We start from the raw sequence: 21636 nt of genomic DNA on the forward strand, positions 1-21636 counted from the left end.
AGACCTTGCAGACTCAGCCTTCTTGTTGTCCAGCAACCTTGCAAGCAAAATTATTTCAGTTCTGTGGGCTGAAAAAGAATCTGGTGGGATAACAAATGATTCTGGCAGAACTGAGATACACTGAATAATGCATTACCAGAGGTCATTTGTATACTTCAGGGTTAGGAGCAATATGGGAACCTAGATAGGCCAGACTCAAAACCAGTTTCACAAGTTTCCAGATCTCCAGAAAATATTTTAAATAATGTTATATTTTAAAAACTACTCTTTTGGGTAGGTTTCTGTCTTGCCACTTCAGCAGTTGTCCTCTGTTTTGCTAAAAAAAGAACAAACTGCACTGTCAGAACCTTTCCCTATCTCTATGACAAAAACAACACATTGTTTTAGTATGAGCAGAGTATCCTTTTCACCGCCTGCACCTCACTGCGCATCACACAAGGGATAGGTAGTGACCACCCTTCTGCCCATCCACTGTGTGTGCTAAGTCTGCCCATTCTTAATGTCAGAATACAGCTTTTCTCCTGGAGAGCTCATTTTGCTGTAGGTGCACAGCTGCAGGCATTATCTCCTTTATGACAGCAAACAGAGATAACTCCATGTGCATCACAGAGATCCCATGCTTAATCCTGGCAGGCCACAAATATAATGAATAAGGCCCTTTGCTGTCTAGCAATCAAGAGTATTTGCAGGGATGAGTTCTTAAACTGCCTATTGGATCTAACCTTTCTTAGACACTTCATATGCTTTTCCCTCACCAATAACAAAAAAGCAGGAATCTGGGATGGCGCTGTGGGAAAGGAAAAACTTCTTTAAGGCATACAGGTTGGCTAAAGTCAAGTGTACTCAGAATACGAATGAATGCTAAAGTTCATAGTGCTATTCAGTGCCTTTTGTCAGAAGATCAGAAACACTTAAAAAAATGTGTTTTTTTTCTAACCTGTGAATGATAAAAATTATATACTGGATTGTTACATGAGTTGCCCAGGTTCACATAATGGTCATGTTGCCAATGCTTGTGAAATTATCTTGGCTTGTGGGCAGCTTATTCTTACCTTCTTGACTCCTCACCTGAGATGTGAGGCTGTGAGACTGAGACTGGCAGCTTTCAGACTCTGGGGATTTCTAGGGAGAAGTGTGTAAATGTGACGCAGGCAGATTTGATGGTTCAGAAATGAAGTGAGCCTTAAAATATTAGTTTATTTTCTTTTAAGTAACACGATTTTTAACCTATAGAAGGTTAAATGTAACTACTCCTGCATTTATAGAGTCCTAAAATTACACTCAGCCCTTTAAAGGCCCCTGGTGAACATGGGTTTGACACCCCTGACCTATAGGACAGTGTAGTTTCCTACCTACTCCAAGCAGTAAAAGCCACAGCTGCTCCAAAAATAATGATTCTTAGCCAGGCCCTTTTTTTCATAAACTGGTAAACAGGGCAACTCAAATCATTGAGACAAAAAGACAGCCAGCTGATAAAACCCTGAATCCTTCCCTGGACAGGCTGTACTGCCTTCCCTAGGAGGGAAACCTCTTTCCTCTGATGCTCAGCCCAGCCTGTGGATGAAGCGGCAAAACTGAGGCAACATTTGCTCTCACCTTCCCCATCTCTCCCTGTTTCTGGCTGTGCTGCTCCATCCCCTCTTGCCAGGCTCTTTGCCAGAGGTGGCTCTATTTCCTAACTTGGCAAAAAAGTTTTCTGCGTCCATAGGTTAGTTTGGTGAGCTGCATCTATTCTCTCAGGGATGGATCTGACTGCTGCAAGTGCAGAGAAGGCATGGGAAGTGTAAGAGCAAGACTTTTGGGGGATAGTTAGCCGTTAGGGTAGGCTTAGCTCTCTTATACTATGTCTAAGAGACTTGTATGCAGATGGGTTGCCCGTCTTTAAACCAATTGCCTTGGAATTGTTTGATCTTAAGTGAGCTCAGAGCCTTTCTCTCTATGCTACTACAGTCCATGCCTGCTGGTGCAATATTATTCCTCACAGTACCAGAGATGCCCTGGATCTCACCTGGAGATTTGCTCACTGCCGAACTGTGGATTTTGGGCAGCTTGTGCTCTAAGCTCAGAATCGGATTCAATTGACACAGCCGTCCCAGAAGCACTGGCTTCTCAACCAGACGGGTAAGCACATAAGCATCTTCCAAGCAGGCAGTTGCTCTGTGGAGCTTTAAGGATCTCAGCTTGTGACTTAGGGACTGACATCTCTGCAGATGTGTGTGCACCGCTTGCAGCATCGCAGCCCAGTGCTGGAGCAAGACAGGATCATAATGTTCCCTGACTTGCTACTCACTAGTTTACCTGGGCAGAACACATTGGGCCCAGAGACCAGAAAAGAACTGTGGCATAGAAAAAGAGAAACCAGGTGGAAAATCAGGGACCAGGACTGCAAGGAGGGACAAAGTAGGGGTAGAGCCTTTTCAGCTGTGTTTGTGAAAGCTCTCAGGGTTATGGGGCTGCTTGAGAGCAGAATGAAGCCAACAGGTCATGCAGAGCTCTGGGAACACAGCTGGAGTTAACTGTGGAGGACAGGCATGAGGTACACATGTGCTTAAAGACTGATGAACTGAACAGGAATAGGTAACAGTGTTTAACCTGGCAAGTAATCTAAGAGATATGTAGAATGAATCTACTAACCTGGTTGGTAAGTGGCCAGCAGACAGAGAAGGTCCATGGGTGTTAACGGGAGGGTGTATCTCGAGGGGAGGACTCAGGGGCTGGACTCAGGTCAGGTGGTGAACTCTAAGTGTCCACCCCGCTGGAGTTTGCTCAGAGCAGTGCTGAATTTACAGCCATTGAGTTTCAGTTGTCCCTGAGGTGGTAGATACTGAATGCTGTGGCTGAGGAGCTCAAAACCATTTTTTTACTTCTCCTTAAGAGAAGAAAAAGAAAGAGACATTGCCCCAAAACAGTCAAGACTTTTCTTGGGTCAGTCTTAAATTCTTACCTCTTCCAGCAGCTGCTTCTCAAGCCCTGAGGATTTCACTGAGCCAATTTAATGCTGGTGGTCAGACAGTTTAAACCCATTAGCTCCCAGCTATCTGAATAATTTTCTCCTTGGAGCCCAGCACACTGGCGGATTGCTCTAACCAGAGCTGCAGAGAACTGCTGCATTAACTGGACATTTGCTAACTGTTGCGACCTGTGGGGTGAACATTTGAGACCTGAAGAAGATGCCACTGGCTAGATCACTGTCCATGACTTCTCTTAACGGGCTTCCTCAGTGGGAGGATGAAGACCTACCAGTGGAGGATTTGTTGCTCTTTGAAGTTTCTTGGGAAGTTACCAACAAAGGTTTGTACAGCAGTCTTAGGAGTTATTGCTGTTTTCACTGGAGCAGAGGGAGGCATGAAAGGCTTGGACAAGGACAACATTAAGGGGTGATTAAGGAAAAGTGGGCTGCAGAGCTGTTGTATTGGAAGGAGAGCATGTGGCATCCATCTGGAACCGTGCATGCTGTGTGTGGGCTACATCTGCTTGTGCTTGTGTGGGATGAGCATGGAGTCAGGACGTCTGTGTGTTTTTACATATTTCACCACCAGGAACAGGTTGTTTAAACAAGCATCTACATGTTATGCCTGGGTGTGCAGATGTATGGATACATAGATGTTGCTTTGTACATATTTATATTTTACCTTCCATGCAAATTCACTTGGGAATGCAATGCATGAAAATGAGTTGTAAAACAGGCATCAGATTCAGAGTGGTTTATCAGTCTCCCTCAGCTTTCCAGGGCAGTGTAGAGAAGAGGCCAAATTTGAAACAGGTACAAATAAACAGAGCTGCACTGAAACCACTGAACAAAAAACAGATGTCAATGACCAGCAGTCTTTATGCCAGCTGAACCCCTTTTGGACTAGTCTTTGCAAACACAGGCAGTGCCAGACAGGGACTTCATGCTTTGTGCATGTGTACAGATTGAAAATCTGTTTACTGCACACAGCTTGTCATGCAAAGCGCAAACTACTTGTTGTGCAAAGATCTTTCTGCTTCCATTTCTAATTCACTCATCAAATCACCCCCTTTCAGCTAGGGGTAGTTCATCAAGGGGCAACGGGCTCCATTTTTGCCACAAAAGTGACTTAATACAAGTAAATGATTGACCTCATCTGTCTTATTGTCCTAGTAGATAAATAGATTAGTCAGGAGATGGGATCTGTAATCTGTTAAGATTTTAACTCTAAAGGGGAAATGTGTGTGAGAGGAACAGACAGTGCTAGGGTTTATCTTTATGGTGAAACTAGAATTACGATTCTGTGATAGCTTCTGGTATTTTAATGTGCACTGCAGTGCAATTTTATATTGCTCTTTTTAGGGTGGTGAGGAGAATCAATACCCAGAGGTAGTACAGAGTAGCTTTTGCACTTCAAATCTCTGTGGGCTTATTTTTCAGTAGCTTCAGTCAAGCGTTTTGAGTGAATTTGCTGTTATCAGAACTTGGAGTACGCAGCACTTAGTTTTGCAGTGTGCAGGATAAGGAAGGCACTGGCAAGCAGATGGCAGCAGAAAACTAGAAAATACAGATGTTCTTGCTAACATCTCTGAACTCCATACTATGGAGTCATCTGGTTATAGATATCACACAATATGTTTAAGAAAAAGTAGAACGCAATAAGATTCATCTGTCTTTCCTCACAAAATGCAGTGAATTATTTAATCACCCATATAGCTCTTTTTAACTTCACTGAAGCCAAATCGACTGACACAGCTAAAATTTATTATTCTCACATTTTATGAGACAACTAGTATTTATGAGAGTGAATATTTATTCGGTTAGTATAAAAAATAAGGTGCTGTTAATTACACCACATACCAAACCCATATATTCAAACAAGGCTGACTGAACTAGTCATGGAAAACAATTTCTTCATTAAAACCACATCTTTGTGCAAAGTTGCCATGAAACAATCTTGACTGGAAACATTTGTGCAAAAACACTTTAATAAGCCTATTTCAGGTTATTATTTTCTGGTAAATTCTTGATACGGATTTTTTTTTCTATATATCCCAGGCAATTGAATGTCTAAGTCATGTGTTGATTTACTGTTCCCTGGTGGCCTAACTTTTATGAAGGGCTCTTGGAAAATGTTGAGGCACTGTGTTTCTTAGGAGAGAGAGTAGCCACAAAATACAGGGAGAGCCATCACAGAAGATGCATAGTCTTAGGAAATAATAGCTTACACTGTACTTCTCCTGCCTTCTTTTGCAGAAGGGAGAACTGTTTATTTGCCTAAGTAGGCTGACCTCACATAGATTTAGCACCGCTATGTGTTTTAGTGCTTTAGTTTTAATGTTGCTGTATACTTTCTTAATATAGAGGGAAAGATAAGCATTAGCTAGGTTTATTGCCTCACAAGCTAATTTTGAACATTTAACATGAAAGTTTCTTTCTTCCTTTCTGGCAATGCAAAAGTGTGTCCTAGTAGTTCAGTGTGAAGCTGGTTTGCACTGCTAAAGTGGTGCAGAGCTGCTGCTGCCTATAGGAGAGAGTTCAAGTTATCGTGTTAACTTCATGAGCACCACTAGGTGCTGGGCTATGAGTACATTTGCTCATTGACCGGTACTGTTTCTTAGTGGTTCCTGCATTTTCTGTGACAGTAAGGCTGAAAGTTGTCTTCCCTGTGAGGAACGTACCACCAGGGCTCACAGATGCCTGTCCCACACCTGTAAACACCACACTTTACAGGTGCTGAGCTGTTTTTTGAGCCTCTCAAATATATTCTCCTTCAGAGCTTGAGCATGATGAAGGGGTCCTGCAGATTGGAGCACATCTGATTATGTATTTTGAGAGGATCTTCATGTGCCAGGCTGCCCATGGGGAGCAAGCATTTACGGGAATTTCCCTGAGCAGGAGATGGTGCTGGTTGGCACTGAGGCATGAGATGCACCTGGAAGGAAGGACAAGTCAGTTCCCAGTGCCCAGACATCTACAAGTATCCACTATTTCCAGAGTTTCATCAGTTCTTTCTCAGCAGCTGGTACAGTGGAGGTGTCTCTATGTTTTTTCTTTTCCTTTTTTTTACATCTAGATAATTTAAACATATGCTCTACCTAGGCAGCGCTTTCTACTTCTCTGCATCTTTTTATATTCTCTGTCCTAGCTGCTCCCTGTGTTAAGTGATAATGACTGACATACGTTGAAAAGCACTGGCAACTTTTCTTTCTCTTTTTTGCTGTCTGGAGCAAGCAAACACAAGATAGCAGAAAGAGAATGAGAAATAAAAAAAGGTTAATTTGCCACTGTCACTCTCCCTGTGAAAAGGGACTTACCATCTAAACAAAGCACAACATGGAAATCATATTGCATTGAAAGACCCCTGCCAGAGAAATGAGAAAAAAGTAGTTTGTTTTGCACGATTTTCCTCACTTTATTTGACTCCTCACTTACAGGCAAGACCTGTGCTGTGAAGCAGACCTACCGAGTTTCTGTGACAGAAGGGGGAAACAGCAGGCAGGCAGGGGCCCAGCGCATTGTAGTGCCACATGATCTGGTGGTAATCTTGGGGAAGCTCAGCATTTTTCACCCTCCCCCTTCTCTCCAAGTCACCACGCTCCAGTAAAACCTGGTCATGTGTCTGTGCATGTTGGAAAGGAAGACAGGTTTTCTTTCCCTCATAACAAGAAGACCAATAAAAACTTTAAGGGCAGGAGCACAAACCAAGTGGCTACAAGCTGTCCAGGTCTTGTGTTTGAAGCCCCACAGATGGAAGTTGTCAACAGGGAGCAGCCAAAGGCCATTGCAGGAATAGTGGCAGCAGTCCTAGACATTCTTCCCACTGAAACTTCAAGTATTTAATCTGGATACAGGGGAGAACCTGAATTCTCTAAGTTGTAACAGCTGTAGTTTAGTGGTTTTTCTAATACATTAATGAGAAGGGCTGACAATTTTCAGGATCAGGTCTGTGCTCTGTAAAGATGTCTTTGAAATCATTCCAGTAGTATTTAGATTAGTATCTCCTGCTGTAATACTAACAGCTTTTAGATAGAAAATGGAAGAATGCCTAAAAATGCCAGGCAAACAGCCAGTTTATATAATCACTCAGCTCGGAGCAGATTAGCTTGAGTGCCACTGGTATATGAATCCTAATTTTTTTGTTTTCATCCCTATTGGAGTGAAGACTGCTAAAAACAAACATTGGTTGAGTGCTTCCTGGAGCAGAGCTCTATGTGCTGTTTCTCTGGTCAAAGTCTGGACTCTTGGAAATCAAATCCTGAATCCACTGAAGTCAGTAGGACCAGCGTTTTGCCTCCTCTGTGTTAAACAACTTTCTATGATGAAAGTCCCTTGGGATAAGGTGAATGATGTAATCTGTGACACACCTGAACTAACACACTTTGGGGAGTGGGGGTGTTCTGGCATAAACTTGGCATGAGCACAGCATCAAAGCTCTGTGCATTTCTAGAGTGGGGTGGTATATCAACGTCAAATCAATCTCAAATTAAATCTTGTGCATTGGGCGTGCTGCACACAGAAATAGCTTCTGTATTGTGGACATCTGTCATAAATTTCAGCATTATTTCAGAATATGTTTGGAATGTCAGCATTTCACAGAATTTAGAGAACTTCTATCTTATGATGAGTCCTGGCCACAAACATAGCAAAAAAAACATGAAAAACATCTGCTATGTGAAGATGATTTCTTTTCACCTGACACTTTTTACAAACTTATTCTATAAATAGTTTCCAGATATTTCAACAGGCAATCAATCAATAAATAAATAAATTTCCAACAAAACATTAGAAAAAAAAAGCTCAAGCCCTATTTTATCCCTTCTCTGTAGATCAGACACACATTCTGAGGGGGAGGGGTGAAAGGATAGTTGATGTAATTATGAATTGTGGCAGTGAAGTCAATTTGAATCCTGAATCTGGGGTCCCACTGCTTTCTTGGATTCCATGGTCCTCGGGAAAGCTTTAGTGCCTACAGAGTGACCAGGTCAGACTGTAGTAAAGAAGCTGAAGAGCCCCAGGAACACCTTGATCCTCAGTGTAGCAAAGGTATGTGGGGGAAGGACTCAGCCATCAGTGACAATGTCCACTTACCTCTGTCTCACTTGCGTAGCTTCCTCTCTCTCTCTCTCTCCTTCCTTCTTGGTTTCTGCTGCTCCTTCCTTCTGTCCTTCTGTAACGTGGGGCAGGTAGGTGAGCAAGTAAAATGAATGGTGGGTCTCTCTGGCAGTTTTCAGAAGTTTTGGCAATCCTGTGCTCAGAGGATTGCAGCTCCAGAAGACCTTTCTTCTCAGTGATGTTCCTGCATAGTTCTGGAAGTTGTGGACCCCTCCTCATCAGGTGACAAAAAGCATCTTTCCGTATCACAGCTTGCAGCAGAAAGAGCACATCTACATATTAGATCTTCCACAAAGATCTCCAGTTGCATAGTTAGGTCTCCACTTCTGCCTAATGTTGTCCTCAGTAGTGACATGAAATCAGGAGACTCTTCTTGACTTGCAGACTATTTATTTAGATGGTTCTGATGTCTACCCTGGAGGGCTCTAACCACTGCTTGGATTTCAAATATACAAAAGAAATAATGCATCAGGACTTGAAATGAGGGAAGAAGAAAATGACTGGAGCAATGTAGATAACTCCTTTAGACAAATTCATAGTAGTGGTAGTGGATATGAAAATATTCAAACTTTCAAAAAGGATTCTATGAAATATTTGCTGAGAAAATATTTTGTTTTCATCTTCTAGTTTTTAAAGAGATCACTAAAAAAAGGTCAAACTTCTCTTAACTGAACAAAATCCTTCTTTCCGAAACTTTTTAGTTCCCCTTTCCATGCCAGTTTATTTTTTCCCTGGAAAAAGAGGAAGAATGGAAAGGAAATAAAAGGGTAAAAAGATCTGGTTTTGATTTACTTTTTAACCTGATTTCCTTTATTCTGGTGGAAAAGTTAAAACATATTTTAAAAAGAAATAATAGAAATATTTTTTTTTCAAGGACATTTAAAAATGATTAAAACTTAACATATTTAAAGAAAGAATTTTGGTGGAGATTAGAACACTAAACTAGCCATGTGTCCATGTTTTACTGCTAATGGCCCATGCTTGTGTCACACTGAACCAATTCTCTGGATCTGACCTCTCCTAATTCTGCATCTATTTCTCTTTTTGTCTTTTATTGTTTGTTTTAAAAGGTATTTAAAAGTACAGTTCTTTGGAGGCTGCATACAAAAACTTGCAACATCATGGGATTTTGGTACATCCCTTTATTTGGAAAGATTTTCCATTTGTAATATGACCTTAAAACATCATATTGGAAAATAATAAGGAGGCTTACCATCTTGTTGGAAGTAATTTGAGAGTTCTGTTAGATTCCAAGTGAATATGTAGACCCTTACTCTATTACTCAGTAGTATCTGTAACACATTGTTTACTTGCACAGTTATTTCCAGGGAATTCAAAGTAACTGAGCAGATATAAGCTACCCCTTAATGATATATAATGTGTTCCTCGAATTTGCTGTGGAAAAGTGTAATTTCAGAAGTCCATACATTATTCTAGACATTGCTCTGTTCTTCTCAAAGTGTCTTTGGACTAGATGATCTTTCGAGGTCCCTTCCAATCCCTAACATTCCAAGGTTCTGTGATTCTGTGTGATTCTGTGATTCTTTTTTTAAGGTATGCCCAACAGTTTCCACATAGTTTCACTTGCACACTTTCCCTCCCTGTCAATTAAAGCTTATGCAAAGACGTGCTTTGTGAGTCATGTTTCCACAGTAACAGAGAAGACAAAAGCAAGTTTTGGGACCCGGTAACCCTGAGTTTTTGTCACAGCTGTCTTCTGAAGACTTCTCACATCGTAAAACAGACTCTTTTGTTTTTAAGTACTTGTCATGGCATTTCAGGCAAATCAGTACCCTTTTCCTCAGAACAGGCCTTCCATACATCTTTGGCAGGGCATGCTTTAGGACACACAGTGATCCTAAGCAAAGCCTTGTGAAAAGAAACACTCAGCTGTTGGCTGTACAAAATAAAGTTCAAGGACCTGTTCAGCTCCTGAACTGCAGCTTTCTTATTAATTTTAAAATTAGTGACCATAGAATCTCAGCTACCTTGCTGATTGCAATATCAAATGCCTCGCAACATGAAAGAGGCTGCTCTCCACTCTCATGATAGCAGGAAAAGAGCTTTGCACCACTCATAGACAGCTTTATCATGTTACTTGGTATCTTTCATCTTGCGAGTAGATATTTGCTTTTTTTCCCAGGGTCACCAGGCTGCTTTGCACAACTATCTTACCTTATTGCAAGCTCAGTGTTTCTGCCAATTCAAACCAACTAGTTCAATGACTAAGATTTCTATCAAGTCCCTTATTTATCCATGTTGGATTGCAGTGCCATTACACTCATATGACATATTTACCACCCATAAGAACAGACATGTCATCATGACTGCATGACTTTATGGGTAGAAAGTTGTCTCCTATAATTTAATTTATATTTTTATCTGAATCCAAGCTATTCAAGTAGTCTCAGCTTGCGGACAGAGGACCGTGGAGAGAATATATAGTATACATAGAGAGAATAGTATATACATAGAATATATAGTGTCAGTGTACCTAAGATTTCTTAAAATCCGTGTCCAGAGCAACCATATAGTGTGATGGCTGGAAATTAGTTCCTTAGCTTTCTGGTCCTAATGAAGAGGAGAAGAATAGTCTTGTGCATAGATGCCCTTCTGTATTTCCATGTCTATGTTACCTGAAACTCTTGAACTGTGAGCTTGATTTATGAACATGTACCTGTAAGGTTCTTATCTGCTTAAGTCTTGAATTACTATGTATGGTAATAATTTATTGTAAAAATTTATTGTAATAATTCTACTTAGCAAGCTGGTAGATTAGAACTGTGTTTGTTTTTCTTTGTAAAATATCTAGAATTCTGAGACAACGTAAAAATAGGAGGACTAGGCATCCTTCCACAGTTCAAAACAAATGGGATATTTGTAAAGGAAAGGATTTTAAGTGCACACTTTCTTTTCTAGAAGCACAATTAAAAACATAGTTCTGTCATTCAGTTCCTAGGAGCTCCAAGATAGCAGGCTTGGCAAAAGGCTTTCTATAGTTGTCAGGTGATACAGTTTAACTAATCTGGGAACTAATTTCCCAAAGTTCTGAGCAACTTCAACTGCTTTATTGTAAATAAAGGTAATTTGTGGCAGATTTTTAAGGAGAATCAGGTAGCTGGCTGTAGTGCATTGGCACCTCTGGATACCCTGGTGGCTTTAAAAAAAAAAATAATCTGGAGTACTTGCTGTCAATAACTGGCAACTTGCAGTGCTGACTCCTTATGTAATCTTGATGTCACTGATGAAGGCACAGTCTTCTTGCCTGGTGTATTATCAAGCATTTCCAAATTCAGTGGAAGATGAAAATTCTCAGTAGGAACACTAATTCCCTTCCTATTTTTTTCCTTTGTTGTTTGCTTGTATCTGGTGAGCTTCCTTTATCTTACCATGCTTTAGAATGGCTGGATCTGTGCTAAACTTGTCTCTTATGTTCAGCAGCGACCCAGCCCCTGATTCTGTCTTCTCTTGCCTTCCCTTCCACTTTTTTTGAGCATGTGCTGGGATGCTTCTGAGCTTGTGGTGGTGAAATGCCCACTGCTGGGCACTGTGGGTCCTGTGGCAAAGGGGGCTTTGCAAGACTGTCCCGCCAATGCAGGAATTACGGTGCTGGCTATGGGAAAAGTATGAGGCAGAGCAGCTAAGTGAATCTTGCATCTGATGTGCAAGACTGGATAGATTTGTACTGACTTGTCAGGGGGTGTTGCTGTCACATTCTCTTATACATTTTAATATTGTGTTTCTTTTTAAAATGGAAAATATTTTTGTGGAATGTGCTGCAGACATTTATATTGGTATTGTAGGCTACCTTCATTCTGACTTCAACAGCTCTTTAGAATGGTGGTGGAACATGACACCTTTTGCTGTGAGGATGTTGGTTTAAATTGTCTTTTATAGTCTGTTGCAAATAAAATCTGTCAGTCCCTCAGCTTCTCTCTGTGGTTTGTGTAAAACAAGCTGGAGGTGCCAGATCACTTCTCACCACATGTATTTCCACATCATGAAAAATATATTTGAAAATTATAAATACTGCAATGAAAAAGCAGAAGGCTGCACTTGGGATTCAGTAGAATCAAGATCAGGCATGGGAGACTGGATGCATAAGCCACAGGATTTGAATCCTGTAATCTGAATGTAAAGATTTCAAAATCCACCCAGGAGTAAGCAAAGCATCAAATTGTCGTTTAGGAACTATGTGCAGTCTGCTATCAGTGCATACTCCTAAATTAAACCTTGAAGCTCGGATTCCATTTCAGATTCCATTTGAGAGACTGAACTTCTATTTATTTGATAGAGTCTGGGTTTCAGTTAAAATCTGAATATATGAAGCCATTTAACTAGAGGTGTATCTGATGAGTTGGATCTTATGCCAAAGCTTTGTGTCCTGTGCCCCTTCCTACTTTTTGTTCTTTGTGATCTTTTGCAGTGGGAGGCATTTACACTGTGATCCAGACAAAAGCCAAAATTACGGCAGATGAATGGGGTGAAAACTATGTTCTGGTTGGTCCCTATTTTGAGCACAATGTGAAGACTCAGGTGGAAGCATGTGAGCCTCCAAACCCCGCAATTAAGAAGGCAATGGACACCATGAAAAGCCAAGGGTGTCAGGTAAATCACATCTGCTACTGCTTCCCAGGGCAACAAAGCTGACTCTGAGGAGATTACAGTTCTGCTTAATGCTCTTGCTGTTCCACTTGACACAGCAGTCCTGGTCAATGTCACAATGCAAAAGGCTCAGAATCCTCTGTTAGAACAGCAGAGACAATTCATTAAAGGTTATTTTTGAGGAAGAACCAGTTTATCCAATTACAGGTTTTAACAGTCATTTATCTGCAAGTCTGCTTAATTGGATTAATGACTTATTTATCCAGTCTCTAAATACAGTGAGATTCTAGTAGATATAATATGACGTTACTTTGACTGAACCCTTACATTACATTTGGCTTTCTTTTGCTGAAGAGAGAAGAGCATTCCACTAGATCACAATTTTTCTTATGTAGCATTGTATTGACTTGAAAGCCAAAAAGGGACAAACCACAGGTAGACTTCAGAAAAACACACAACTGACAAAGAATCTGCCTCCTCAGATCAATGCAACTAGCTGTCTGTTGCCTTGGAAGAGAGGTTAAGCTACAGCACAAAGAGTGAATTCATCTGTGTTTTCTACACAGTTTTTAACTGGTGTTTTCTGTGTCACCTCAGTCAAACCCCATAACCTCCCTGTGACTCAGTTTCTCCAGCAGTAAACTAGGAATAAACTTCTTCCTATAAAGGTGATCTGCAGAAAGGAATAGAATCTACTATGTTAATGGGCAAACTACTAAGCTGCAAGCAGCTGCAGCCTTGAGGACAATTGGTTACCTGAAAATAGGTAGAAGATAACACATGCTAAATCTGACCTCCTTTCTTGAAAGTCCTCATCAGAGATCTAGAACTCACCTTCACTCTGTTTCAGCATTGAGTCCCTCAGAGATGCTAGCTAGCAGGAGGAAAAACTGTCTGCTTATGTGTGCTGAACAGATGTGAAAAGCATTGAGAGGCAGCAGCAAGGAAGCTTTCTTACAAAGTTCTGTTGCTGAGGTGCATGACACGCTTTATTGTAGAAGTTCATAAATTTCTTGGACTGCCACCAGCTGTGGCACTGGCGATGTATTATCTCCCTTTGTAACAGCAGTTCTGCTGTTCTTAGGATCTAATGCCCTATTGCATGTTACATAGAAGCCTATTGTTAGACGTATGTGTGCCATTGCTTTGGAAAGTGTCTGGGGACACTAACATTGGGTGACACATTGTTCAAGCTGAGGTTCAAACTAAAAGGCCTAATTCAACTGCCATTTCTTATTTCTAATCAATTTTTCTTAAGTGATTGATCAAGTTTTCCATATTGCTGCTCACCAAGAGATACCTCTGCAAGCTGTGTAACACTGTTTTGTTTGGAAAACAGCTGAAGGCTTGTGGGGCAGATTAATTGCAATGCTATATATACTTCATGCTGTTCCAGCAATACATTCAATTTAATCAGCCAACTCTGCCAGCCTAGCATGTGCATTGTGCCGCTGGAGTATTCATATATAGCAGCAAATCTGTCCCAGGTACGTCAAGTATAGCTTTGATCTCTAATAATGACGCTCTATTTTCCAGGAGCTGTGCTTATCCTATTAACACTTATGTCTGGATTTTGTTTATGCATCACAATGGATCCCTTTAAACCAGGGGACCTAGGAACACTTCCAAACTTCTCAGGTCAGGTGTGTTCCTTGCCACAACCTATTTAGGTGAAGTCTGATTTCACACAGACTCCCTGCCCTCTAACTTCATTTTCCTGAATAAGAAACATGGTAGCCTGAAATAAGTACATAAGGAGCTGACCCTCCTCCACACACCTGTCTTCGTTGCAACCTGCATTTTTTGTGCAAGCAGATCTAAGAGCTTTCAACTCATTGTTTTTTTAAACTTGACCTCTATTCAGCCTATTTTGGCGTCACGGCTGGGTTAAACTACTGAGGTCCCAGGGGCTGGTGAATGAAAAGAACTTGAACAGTGGCATAAAAGATTCTTCTGCATGAGCTATAGACTGCACTAGCCTCCCTATAGTACCTCGTTCTTCCTGGTTAATATATCTCTGCTGCTACAGCTATTTTGATGGTTCAATTAAAGTGAAATAATTTGACTGTGCAGACTTGTACAATCCATAGTGTGGGCCCAGCTGTGTTGCAGTGCCTTATGATAGTTGAGCCTACTCTCTTCGTTAGGCTGGTAGGTTATATCTGTGGAATTCTAAATACTCTTGGAGATATTTAACTATACTGATGCAGATAAAGCAGGAAAGCTGTATTTTAGGCCGATGTTGTTTAAGGTTTTATTATACCTTCTGATTGATCCTTCCACTCTGCCAAAGGGCATCAAGTGTGCTTCTTAGGCAGAAAGAGGAAATGTCGTGGTAGATACTGGTCCCAAGCACCTGTTCTACAAAATCTATCACCATTAATCTAGTGTAAATGGGAAAAGATTGGTGACAAATCTGACTGAAATAAAATAATAATTTTGAAATAAAAACAAAAATGGCATAGACATTTCAATAAGAACAAATACCTCATTGTTCAAGCAAGTATAATCTTCCTCAGTTCTTTTTTTTTTTTTTTAATGACATAAAGTTGCCATTGCTATGAGCATCTTAAAAACAAAATGTTCCTAAAAACCATAGTTTCCTTTTACTCCTACCTTTGGTCCAGTATTACTCCGTATATTTTGCAAGAAAAAACACAAATTTTAGGTATGTAGTACTATGATCACCTATTCCTTATGTAAAGCCTTCAAGGTTTGATGGATGAAGTAGTTCTGCTAACTGGCCTTTTCATTCACTTTGGCATTTTCTGCTTATAATGTTGCTTCTTTCCCATAGGCCTTTTTTGGAAGATGGCTGATAGAAGGCAGCCCGTATGTCTTACTGTTTGATATAGGATCAGCAGCCTGGAATCTGGACAGGTGGAAAGGAGAATTTTGGGATGTCAGCAACATAGGGATCCCTTTTCATGACCGAGAAGCCAATGATGCTGTGATTTTTGGATCATTAACAGCCTGGTTTTTAAAAGAGGTACAGTTTTTAAATCTAGAGATTTTCAAACCTCAGCCTTGTCATCAGGGCAAAAAGCTTTGGGATGCAGTTCCTATTGTCCAGATTTAAAATTTTAAGGAAGTTGATACCTGATGTATAACAAATTTATATTTAGAACTTAAATCTTAAGCAGTCATTTCAATATTTTCCCTGAGTGGGGTGGAAGGCAGCAGGAGCCCTGAGTGAAATCTGCTGCTCTTATGTTTCTTCTCAGTTCTCTTATTTGTCACTGGATGCTCTTACAGCTAGGATCTCAAGCTCCCTTTTCCCTCTGCTGTGGTAGCCAAGTAGTCACACAAAATGTCTGTAAAGCCAGTCAAGCCAGTCAGCTGTTAGTTACTGCCTCGCACAGGGAATAGAGGCAAATGGCGAGAATCAATGACAGCACTGTGGCTTCACATGTCACTCTACCACAGCCTACCTGAAGAGAGGAAATTAGTTTGCAGAATTATCTGTCTGTCATAGGTGCTCATGATTTTCTTACCCAAACAAGAGTTTCAACAGCAGAAGAGCAAGTTGAAAGAAAGAAGAGTGACTGTGCTTGCCAGAGCTCCCCAACATTCTAGGAATGATGTCGTTCTGCAGCACTAGTAAGGCACATGCACTTCTTGGGTGAGGGATTAGGGCTGATGGGAATCAATACATATGACCACTTAGAATGTTGTACTGCTGTACTGCTGAGAGAAAGCAAACCCATAGAAGGCAGCATGAAAAAAAGAGGTTTCTGAGGCTGGGAGGATGAGCAGGGTATGTGTTTCATGTATGTTCTTTCTGATTATTTTCAGCTTTCCTCTCAGTTTGACGACAAGCCCAATATTATTGCCCACTTCCATGAGTGGCAGGCAGGAGTGGGTTTAATACTGTCTCGATCTCAGAAACTTCCTGTTGCCACAATTTTTACCACCCATGCGACTCTGCTTGGGAGATACCTGTGTGCAGCTAGTATAGATTTTTACAACAATCTTGACCAGGTAAGAGAGATTTTCTAATTACTTTTATTTTTTTTATTTTTTTTCCCCAGCTAATTAGCTACCAGCTCCTTTATGTTTACTATGCTACAGCATGTATTGTATATTCTGTCTTGTGTGATCACTTATGATTGACCCACAGCTGAGGGATAGGCTATCCGTTCCAGAGCGCAACAAATGGTACTTGTAAGACCACAAGGTGTCTGGGCGTGAGTGCCTTTATCTTTGTGTCATCTCACAGATCCTACAGCTCAGTTAGAGTCTAGAATACTTGTAGTACCTTCAGTGAACTTTGATTTACCAGAATTGCACTGCAGAGTACTTAAACTCATTCAGCCTCCAGTCAAGTCAGTGCCTTAGTCCAGTCCACTGTTATATGGAGCCATATTGCAGCAGGACAGGACTGTTAACAGAGATTCTTAACCTTCTTTTCAATGGCCTGGGACATTTTCTAAAGCTAAGAGAGAGTTAGAGAGTTACAGCTCCAGACATCACTGCAAGTCAAGTGTCCTTGAGAATCTTCTTTTTTGTGTTCAGGAAAGAGAATCAACTCAAGTACTGGATGCTACAGTTTTGGTGTTACTGTTAGCAACATAACCAGTGAATGTAAAACCTATTCATCATATGACACTTCAGGTGCAGCTTCTTAATGAAAGGCAGTAGAAAGGTGCACTGTTTCTTAATGAAAGGCAGTAGAAAAAATAGACAAGAGCCCTCTTCTTGCTGAAATTACTCTGGAATTGTATATGTATATATATGTATATATAATTCTCTTTTCTCCATCCAACTTCTTAATTCTTGCAAGTCATAGTAAGTCCTTCTACTTTCCAGTTTTTCAGCCTAGGCTTAATGTGTAACTGGGAAATATAGGAAGTATTTTCTGAGTTAAAAAAACCCACATCTGTTTCTTGGAATTTTTGTAAACTGGCTGGTGGTTTTGGTTTTCCCTATTCTCTCTCCAGTCAAAACACAACACAAACCACAATTCAAGGACCCAGATATCTTCAGCTCTGCCTTCAGAAAAAGTACATTACATGGTCTGGGTTTTCTGTTATGGTTACTGACAAACTGAGTTCAAGAGATTTTTGCATCCCAGCTTTTATTGAGGATAGAGGTAGTTAAAAGGCTAAAACAACTTGCCTTATTCACTGCCTGTGCACTTCAGTGAAGAAAATTACTCAGTTGGCACAAGCTTCAGTGTCTTCCAAAGACAAGACCCAAGCATTAGTGTTCTACTGACATTATTCAGAAGCACAGAATAGATTGTACTGCAAGGAAACAGTCACTCACCTTACTCATCTTTTTTTCTTCTATTCCACCAAAGGCAACTGCTGAGCCTACTGAACATACTAAAAAACCATCTCCTTTCATTTACTCATATGCATGTAGGCTCTCTATAGTGTCAGTCTCCTCACAGTCAGTGTAAGACAAATATCCCCAAATTACTATCTGCAAGACCTATCTCCACCTATCACCTAGGCAAATTAGTCTCCTAAATTAGATATGTTTGTTAGGTGCACTAATGAGGCAGCATGAATAACCCAGTCATGCTGTCAGACCCAAGTTTCAGGACTCCAGACATGTATTCTCCTTATGTGTACATATGCAAAATATATATGTTATGTGAACTCTAGTTTTAAAGTCACAGTATTTTTCACTGGAGAGAGCTAGATTGAAAGAACTAAAACCGTGTGGTTTCAGATTTAACACTTGAGAAAGTGGGGACTTTTCAGCAGTAACTTTAGTCATTCACCCTTGCATACATACGCATAATTTCTTAGTAAAGAAGCTATAGTAAAAAAAAAAAAAAAAAAAAAAAAAAAAGGAGGGTGCATTTAAAATGGGAAATTAGAGGTTAAAAAAAGAGTATGCTGATTGTTGTACAAACTGATGCTAAAAATAGTATGTCAGAGCCTTGCCTTGCTTTTGTAAAGGAAATTCTAAAAAAAATTTGGTTTGTTTTGTATTCTGGTTAATTTGGTGAGCTACAAGTAGTCTGGCAAAATAGTCTGCTTTTCTCAAAAGCAACTTTTTTTTCCTTTCATGGTAGCTTTGGGGCCCTCACTCTTGTCTGTGTACTCAAAAGAAAAAGTAATGATCTTACATTTGAGAAGACTTAGAGATTTTAGTGGATTTATAATCTAATCACAGTATTAATATAGTTTTTACATTTCACACACGACACGTCCACCTTTATGTGTTAAAGTACTGTTCATCCTCCTGCAAAGCTTCACAAGTTCTGTTGGTAACTATCAGCTATGTGATAAATACAGAAATTTCTATTCAGCTTTTATTTGAAGAATATATGGAATGAAACATATATCCATTTAAAGTATTATTATAAACTCCTGTAAATAATATTTAAGGGAGGAAACTTGTGGATTTCTAGTCCTTAATGCTTTATGCCCCCTTTGGAGAGACTGACATTTAAAGCTGCTTATAGAGAAAGTGATGCCAAGCTGTTACACTACTGTTTAACATGCTTACAGTGTGCTAAAGCTGGCTTAGAACACCTGCTAGAGAGACCACTACTCAGCCTTCTGAGACCAAGGGCTTTTCTGCAATGTGGAAGGATGGAACAGTGAGATCCACAGGCAAAACCATGATGTGATTGTTTGCTGGCTGATAGAAGATGTTTACCTGGCATCTTCATAGTCTTTTCTCTCTCTCCTGTCACAGTGCCCTGGGTGTGTGTGAACAGTGTGTTGTTCCTCACCATAATATTTCCTGTTAGCCCAGTCACTGTAACATGTTTTTGGTTTGTCCTTCACTGTCCATCAGCCCCTCCTGCTCTGCTCACACACATGTGTGCACATGCCCACACAGTGCAGCACTCTTCCACTTCAATGTTAAACCACCACTGTAGATAAGCAGGACTGGAAGATATGAGTTGAAAGATCTCTTTTTAAAATATAAAGGGCTACTGAGATTTTCTTTCTCTGGATTCCAGAGTGGAAATAGCACCACCACTTTAATTCACCTTCCTAGCAAAGCTCAGAATGTGCCAGTTGGCACAAGTATAGAAGGTACAAATGTATTCTCTGAAGTAAGCCCGTGAGGTCAGTAGCTTTAGATGAGGGAAGACTTCGGCCCAAGTCCCAACCTGTTTGGAGTTAATAATTTTTACATAATTGTGATGATGGCAGCCAGTGAGATTATACTAAAAATGAAGACCTTTCTATCCCACCTATTGGTAGACAAGGAATTTGAACTTCAGGCCTGTCTTCGACTGTTCCTTATCCCATTGCAGAATCACCTTGTGAACATGAGTGTGCCACCAGTTTTAAAGACTGGAAGAGATCATTTCAGTCTCTTCCTAAAACCCTCAACTAAAAATTAATGCATCAAATTTATACCTTTTATTTGAGGTACAAACTACTTATGAAAACGTTATCTACTCTTGAGGTAATGCTCAAGTGGGGAGGGGAATCTATTATTTATGCAAAGGTGTCACAAAGTTATTCATTATCAAAACTATACATTTTGATTCCAGTTTGAATTTGTCTTAACTTCCATTGACTTCCATAATACTTTTTTCTCTTTATGAAAGCATAATCTAGTATCACTATTTAGAGATTCTATGCAGACAAATAATTTATCTGTCTTTCAGAAAAGTCTTATGTAGCTAGCATAGTCTTTCCTCCTTTTCCATTCTCAAAACATCTTTCTTGTGCTTTTTTAAATCCTTTGCAGTTTGCCCTTATCATTTTCAAGTAGGAATGCCTGATTTAGAATTATTTTTTTTATTACTTCAATGACTGTTCACTGTTTCCAAGAGAAATTTAATGCCAGTATCCTATAACTGCTTGATATTCTCTCCTTTCTGCATTCAAAGATCATCTTAGCTGTTTTAACCAGAATGTCACGCTGAGAAGTTCAGTGACTACATACCGTGTCCTCTAACATGTTAAATTTTAAGACGTGAATGAAATGCTACATTTATCACATAGATCCATAGAAAGGACAGAAATGAGCTGCAGTTTCTCCTCAATTAAATTGCAGCAAATGCAAGTTTTACTCCAAAGTGTTATGCCTGTGGAAGATCTTCCTGTTTTACTTTGAAATTAGAGTGGCCTTATAAGGGAGGAATTTTCCCCTCTAATCCTTGCCATCATGTAAATTTCAATAATCTGCTTGGTTTCTAACAGAGTAGAAGATCCTCACTGGGAGCAGTGGGATGTTTACAGGGAAGTGGATTTTGAAGTCTTTAGTCTTAAAAGTCACTGAGGGAAGAAATGGTTGAAGCCTGGGTGTTCTTAAGGGTATTTTCCAACTTAAATGACTCTATAAAGAGTTAATCTGCCTTAGATCTGTTTTTCTCTTGATGCAGCTTTTACTTGTGGCTTTGCTAGTGTTCCCATTTGCTGATAACAGCAAACACAAGTAAGCGTGATGTACTTCATAGATATATTGCTTTGTCCTTGCTGAACCTGAATGCTATGGAACATAGCTCACAGGTGCCCGAACTAGGGCAGGCAAGCATTCAGACAGCAGAGCTGAATGCTGAACAGAAACATTGGTTTGGAGTGAAGAGCCTACACTGATGTTCTGCTTCATTTCTGTGTACTGGCTCAATACAGTGCCATGCCCCGTGTTGCCTCTAATTCTGGAGCTAATACTGTCACAGCAAGCTCAGCTGTCTTTGCACAGTGCTGTGTGAACTAAATCTGTCTTCTGCACTGTCTCATCAATTAAGTTCCATTTAACCTGCCCTTCAACTTGTCTAAGGCTTATTTGCTGGAGTCGCTTGTCTAGCCTGCCCAGAGGTACACAATGAGGCTTCTTACTCCACACTGTAAGTGAAGTCAAAGGTCAAGATCTCGCTTGACCAGTCTGTCAGCAGTTTCAAACCACTGAGAAATTAGAGTGCTCATTGGATAATAGCACTTAAGTTTCCTCGCAAAACAATTGTAAGATATCTATGTCTACATCTGTATCTATAGCTACCTAAGTAAAAATTAAAAATTATTTGCTTATATCTTGTTCCC

The 21636-nt window shown here is 40.3% G+C and overlaps 1 protein-coding gene across 1 annotated transcript in view; it reads left to right on the forward strand.

The window, feature by feature from the left end:
* The first annotated feature begins 2332 nt into the window (after nucleotides 1-2332).
* GYS2 (glycogen synthase 2) overlaps nucleotides 2333-21636 on the forward strand; it is a 41536-nt gene continuing 22232 nt past the window's right edge. The window contains exons 1-4 of the mRNA XM_005507062.3: nucleotides 2333-3291; nucleotides 12492-12673; nucleotides 15468-15659; nucleotides 16466-16651. Of these exons, the coding sequence (XP_005507119.1) occupies nucleotides 3171-3291; nucleotides 12492-12673; nucleotides 15468-15659; nucleotides 16466-16651 (681 nt within the window). The 5' untranslated portion in view covers nucleotides 2333-3170. The remainder of the gene's footprint in view (nucleotides 3292-12491; nucleotides 12674-15467; nucleotides 15660-16465; nucleotides 16652-21636) is intronic.

Source organism: Columba livia, chromosome 1 (assembly GCF_036013475.1).
Source record: "Columba livia isolate bColLiv1 breed racing homer chromosome 1, bColLiv1.pat.W.v2, whole genome shotgun sequence".
NCBI lineage: Eukaryota > Metazoa > Chordata > Aves > Columbiformes > Columbidae > Columba > Columba livia.